At 52.2% G+C, this 6,187-nt stretch overlaps 1 protein-coding gene across 1 annotated transcript; it reads left to right on the forward strand.

Annotated features, from left to right (window-relative positions):
• Window positions 1–3,144: 3,144 nt before the first annotated feature.
• LOC119399162 (carbohydrate sulfotransferase 14) lies at window positions 3,145–4,033 on the forward strand. Its single transcript, XM_037665977.2, has 2 exons — window positions 3,145–3,189; window positions 3,713–4,033. Exons 1-2 carry the CDS (start codon window positions 3,145–3,147, stop codon window positions 4,031–4,033), a joined length of 366 nt encoding a protein of 121 aa, XP_037521905.1.
• Window positions 4,034–6,187: the final 2,154 nt, after the last annotated feature.

Here is a 6,187-nt window from a genome sequence, read left to right on the forward strand (position 1 = left end):
CGGTGGAAACCGGATGCCACTGCTGGCACGCCCTGTCGACGACCATGCTGAAGCAATGTATGCTCTGCAGGACTGGAGTCCGAAGTGAACGGACGATGAGGCTCGAACGATGCCTTGGCGGGAAGTGCCGACGGCTCGACGATGGAACAGGAGAGCGTCTCACCCACGATGACTAACTTGAGAGCTCGGATGGCGTCTAATCCCAATATTGATGTGTCTTTGTCCGTAACGTAGAAAGTAACGGAGGCGTCGTTGCCGTTGTAGGAAACTGAAGCATTGAAATAGCCATGATTATTTACGGCTTGCTCGGAGTAGTTTTGTAGGACAAGATGCGAAGGTAGTAGCTTGATATGTGAAAAGTTCCTTTTATAATCTTGGACGTTGAGTAGTGACACAGCCGCTCCAGTGTCGATGAGCATGTTGAAAATGGATCCATTGATCCGTACGGGAAGATGAAGTCCAATAGTGGTGACCGGTTCGTCCACTTGTAGGACAGTAACTGTATTGGTCACCGTTGATGTGCCCTGATGACCGGTCGGAGACTCCGTAGTAGTGCGGCAGACCCGCGCGAAATGTCCACGACGTCCGCATCGCGAACACGTCCGGCTCCTGGCTGGGCAGGCGGCGAAGTTGGTCCAATGCCGCGTCGATCCGCAGCGGTAACAGGCACCCGCGCGAACCGGCGGCGCAGCTGGAGAGGAGGTGTCCGCAGCAGTGGTGGGCGAGGAGGTGCACGCAGACGAAGTCCCGCCGGCGCCATCTTGCGGCGAAGCTTGAGGAGGACGGCCACCATTTGGCCCGCCATTTTGAAGAATTCGGCGAGTTGCGCCGCCATCTTGAACTGTACGCAACGACACGGCGTCGACTTGAACTCCGGATAACTGTAGTAAGGCGCGGTCGACGCGCTCCTCCTGCTTCGCAATGTCGAGCGCCTTCTGCACGGTGAAGTCCTTGCCCATTTTGTCAAAAGTCCTTTTCAAGTGCGGCGACGCGATGCCAGAGACGATCTGGTCGAAAGCAAGCATATCGCTCGCCGCGCCGAATTCATTGGCTACTCGGCGTACTTCTTGAATGAATTGGACCGCCGACTCGTCCGGTCCCTGGCACAGGGCTTTGAAGCGGGCGCGCAGACACGCCGCGTCCGGTTGAGGGTCAAAGAGTTTGCTGAGCAGCGCAAGGGCTGCGTCGTACACGTTCGGCGTCTCGTCCTGAGTTGGCCGATCGGCTCCCGGCTGCTGCTCATCTTCGGCGGCACGCAGGTAGGCGTTAAGTCCCTCGACGCCTAAGGCGTTCAGGAGCAGCGCCTTCTTGTGCTCCGGAGTGGCGTCCCTGGCCGCGGCGTCTATGTAGACCTTATCTCTTGATGCACGTGGATTCGTAGAATCTCGTCGACAAATGTGGTATCGGGCGTCGAACGCGACGCCCGGAGAACAAAGGGCACGGCGTCCGAAGCGCCGGCCGGGAGGAAGTAAAGCAGCAGCCGGTAGCCAAGCAGGAACTGTTCATTTACAGCAGTGCGTCTGCCTAGAGCTACGGCTCTGCGTCTGCCTATATACAATGGAACTGCGCCCCCTGTGGGCAGAAGAACGGGTTCCGAAAGCGGAACCGAAACCAATATACCACACCCACTACGCCAGAATTATTCCTCTTTAGAATCAGTGAAGGGCCCACTACGCGTCCGTAAGGCGACAGGCGAACCGACGCAGCTGTTTACTTTGTTGATGCTTTTGCTGATGATGATGACCTAATATGTCTGAGCATGGTAATGGGTGGGCCTTTAAAACTCCCGCTCGTCGCGCAATTCATATGTTTTGACGCCTGGCGCGATTCTACGCTTCTGCCGAGCAATATTACATGCGTTAAGCAGACTCCTTCCACAACATGAATAGTGTTTTTTTTTTTCGAAGCAGTTTCAAGAAATGGCGTGCCTCTGTGGTAGAACACCTTCTTGCCACGCAGACGGCCTGGCTTCAATTCTCACTCGAACCCGCTCATTTTTATTATTTGTTTTATTTGCATCTTTCTCAATTTTTCGGTCATGGACAAGATGATGATTTTTCGCTCACAACTAGCGAGGCCGTCACCGACGCCGACACCGGTATTTCTGTCTTTAACGCTATCGCGTTAAAAAGGTCGCGTTCCCAGTGATCGGCTTCTCGCTTGCCTACTCTGGGGATTGTGGCCAATGTTTGAGTAGTTGCTGCCGAATTTACTCATTGTTAGGAGTTTCTCTAGTGCATTTGTTGATTAATGACTGCATTTTGTATAGCAAGACCAGGCAGATGCTGTTTTCTTCACCTGGACCAGTGGCTTTCCTCTGGTTTGCTTCAATTTCTCTGCAGGAGCTAACCGTGGACCTGTTTTTGCGCAACGGCATCTCATCCTTTCCTGTGGCCCTTGTCCCAAGGAACGAAGGCATCATACGGATGAAGAATCCGAAGTGATTCAGACGAAGCTTAGATCAGCAACAACTCACTTCCAAAGCATCTGGGAGGTCAGCCAGTTCGACAGGGGAGGTATTCTCTGCTTTTCGTCAGACCAGCTCTGTGTACAAGACCTGCTAAAATGCTCGGTGTTCGTACCAATCCGGTCAGCGCCTTTATCCCCCCTCACCTTGCATACGTGAAAGGCCTAGTTCACGGCATTGATGTCAAGATGACTCCATCTGAGGGGTTAGAGATGTTTTCCGAGGCTGGTGCGATCTCAATTTATAGGTGTGGACGTGCCGTAGACAAGAATAAGGCTCCAACTGATCCCGTGATCGTTACATTTGGCGGGTCGAGTCGTCCAACTGAATTTAAGGCGTGGCCTCTAATTTATAGAGTGGAACCGCTATCGCCTTGTCCTCTCCAGTGTGTAAAGCGCTGGCGCTATGGTCACACAATGAAATGATGCAGGTCAGCTCCCAGATGCCGGATTTGTGGTGAGACGCAACAACTCGAGTTAATGTAAAGGTAATGAAAGAAAGTGCTGTCTCTGCAACGAAGCGCAGTGTGCTGATAATCCAGGTTGCTCGGCAAATCACGTGAAATACAAATTCTTGAAATTGTAGAACGAAGGCATTGTTGCCGAAGAGACGCGATCTCTGAAGTTCAGGCCAGAACTCAGGGGTGCGCCGGTGCGGCAGCCTGTCATAACACAGCAATGGAAGAGTCTATTTCTCCGTCCATTGCGGATGTGATCGAGAAGGCAATGGAAAAGGCTATGTAGCCCCTTGCCACCAACCTTTGTGAGTGCCTGTCTCCAATTCTAGCCAACCAGATGGGGCATATATTAGGAACTCCGAGTTATATTGGTATAGCTTCACAAGATGCCGAGCTTCCAAGCTGTCTAAATGAAACAGGATCTGAGGTAACGCCTTCGAGTGCTCAGTCTACAAGGCCCTCTCCAGAAAGCAACCTGAGGCAAATGGAAGACATAAATGATGACAGTTAGGATTCAGATGAAATGGACATGGATCTGAGATTTCTAAAGCGTTCTAAATCCCCTGTCTCTGAAAAATCTAGTTGACCAAAGCATTCGAAAAGCAAAAAAACAAACGCCTGGCCTGCACCGAAAGCGCGACCCTTCCTTTCCTAACTTTTTTTAAATATTGCAAGTGTGCCTGTACACGCACACATAAAAACACGGGCACGAAGATACAGGGTCGTTAAACACCCCCCCCCCCAAATCTATTCTTGCGACGCCCCTCTCGTATCTCTTCGATGCGCAGGTGCTTTTCGTGCGGGACCCTTTCGAGCGTCTAGTCTCGGCCTTCGAGCACAAGGCCGGAAAACCCAGGGACCGGGAACGCTTCTTCTACGACGTCTGCTGGGACCGCATCCTGGCTCGAAACAACGGAAGCAACAACACCATCACCAACTCGACTCGCGCCATCACCTTTCCCCAGTTCGTGGACTACTTACTTGGGGTGCTTGTATCCCAGTGGGACGAGCACTGGGCGCCGTACTACTCCCGTTGCGAGCCGTGTCTCTTCCGGTACAACTTTGTGGGACACCTGGAAATGGCCGGACAGAACATGGTGTTGCTGTAGCGACGCATGGGTCTGAAGACCCCGCCGGAGTCGTCAACGCTGGAGCGTCGCAAGGCGACACCTCGGGAGGGTCGGCGGCGATGATACTTAGACCAGCTGCCTGCGAGTCAGGTGGAAGGACTGTACCGACGGTACTTTTACGGATATGTTCGGATATGACCACAGGAACTATACCACTGGTTCTGACAGTTAATTCAGCGCATCGCTAGTTACTGCAACCGCGCCAGTTGCATGTCCTTCGATTGGTGCGTCGGGCGTCTTACGCTGCGGCGAAACAACACGACTGCGTAAGATCCAGACCTGAGACGTGCGCGTATCCAGTGGAGATGTCCCAACATTTTTCCACCCTCGTGGAGTTCGTGTGCATATGTGTGCGCAGGATTCCCCATCGCAAAATGGGGGGGAGGCAAGTTTCACCACTGCGACCCCCCCCCCGGTTGGTTGAGTCCGAAAGAACGTAAGCTTTTGCCATGGATGCGAAAATTAAAATTAAGCAGTGGCGTGCTTATCACAATGGCCTGCCTTTGGTTCCCGGCTATCCGAGGGTAAAGGTGCGAAGTAAGCAGTTCCTAGAATGCAACATCAGGTGTCCTCTGCTGCCGTTGCAGTCAAAAAGCATGCGTAGCCTGCGCAATAAAAAGGACGTGAAAGGTCCAACTGAGTAAATAAGGAGAATAGAATTGGCGCCCCCCTTTAGATGATTAGTGGAGAAAACCGCCGCCCCCTCCCCCCCCCCCTCCCGCAAGCGGATGTAACAGCGCGTAGCTGAAAGTCGCGAAGTCCTGATAGCCTCAACGCTTAGTACTGACACTGTGCGAGTGTGTTATAAAGCAATAAATGGCAAGGGTAGAGGCAAGGGGCCTTTAAGTCCTGTAAGGGTGGTAGTGAAAGGAAGAAAGAGAGCACTCTTACTTCTTTGAACTCGGCGTGGTTCAGGGGCCCTTTAATGCACGAAGAGACTTCACGGGATTATCCGTCGCATTATCTTGGGCTTCTATGTCTATTAATCGTGCTCGGCATGTAAAGGCAGTCTCAGAGGTCACCCATACCGGATCACACACCACATCACACGCCGTGGGTGGTCCTACGGAAGCTCTGACGTCAACAGCTTCGTGAGAACATCGCTGGCGCAGATGGCAAAAGCCTCGATGCAGTTTGGGTGAGGAGTAAGGGTTGTGTTGTTTTGACAGGCCCACACCACGTGGTAGATGTCCGCCACCTCACCACGGGGCTGGCAGTGTCCCCTGACCATAAGGTATAAATGTGTCGTTATGGCAAGACGTACCATCGTCCCCATGGTCATAGGACAGTGCCGGCACTGTGGGAAGATGGCGGACACGTACAACATCGTGTGGGCCTCTCAAAACAGCACAGCCCTCATGACGGTTATCATTTCGGCTCAACCGTTAGAAACCAACGACGAGCTTAAACAAATCCGCCGCTAAAAGCATATACAGGGTGTTTCAAGGAATGTGTCGAATATCCTCAAAACTCCGGGAGATGCGATATTTGGTCGATGTCTTCACAATTACTTCTTCTGTAGCCGCGTGCATCTTAATATGGCTGAAGACATCATTTGAGGTAGTAATTAAAACAGTTAGATTAATTAATTTTTTTAATTCGTGGAGTTAGGCGGTTATGTCACCTGGGAGAATTGAAGTCCTTCATGCGAAGAACCCATTCCAGCTTCGAGATATAGAAAAGGCAGCCTCTAGTAATTATTGTGGCGTAATGAAATTCATCCAAATTCAACGGCGAAAGCCGTTGAATTTGGATGACACAACAATCAAGGCAGCTCCACTTCGAGACCATTATCGAAACAGCGGGGCTTGTGCCCGTCATTCATGAGGCTATATCGTACTTCAGTGTTTTTCAAGTATTTCCTTCGTTGGCGCTGAGCTTCGGCCTCTCTTGCGCGAACATCGCGGTTGGCCCGGCGACGACATGCCCGTGTTCTCGCGTCAGCTCTCGCTGACGCTCACATCGGGGCCTTCTTCATCGGGAGGATGACAAATGCTCGCCATCTTGAAAGTGCGAACTCCTGAACACTGCTACTGACACGCTATCTTACACTCCACTGCGCCTGACCGTCACCTCATCTTGGCGCTTTTCTCGAAGGTTCACCCTTCAACATCCTCCACCATCGCCCTCGGC

Source organism: Rhipicephalus sanguineus, chromosome 7 (genome assembly GCF_013339695.2).
Source record: "Rhipicephalus sanguineus isolate Rsan-2018 chromosome 7, BIME_Rsan_1.4, whole genome shotgun sequence".
NCBI classification, from domain to species: Eukaryota; Metazoa; Arthropoda; class Arachnida; order Ixodida; family Ixodidae; genus Rhipicephalus; species Rhipicephalus sanguineus.

Coding starts and splice junctions, on each gene's coding strand:
- LOC119399162 (XM_037665977.2), top strand. CDS start 3,145: ATGGAAGAGTCTATTTCTCCGTCCATTGCGGATGTGATCGAGAAG. Junction 3,190..3,712: donor TTGCGGATGTGATCGAGAAG/GCAATGGAAAAG, acceptor TTCGATGCGCAG/GTGCTTTTCGTGCGGGACCC.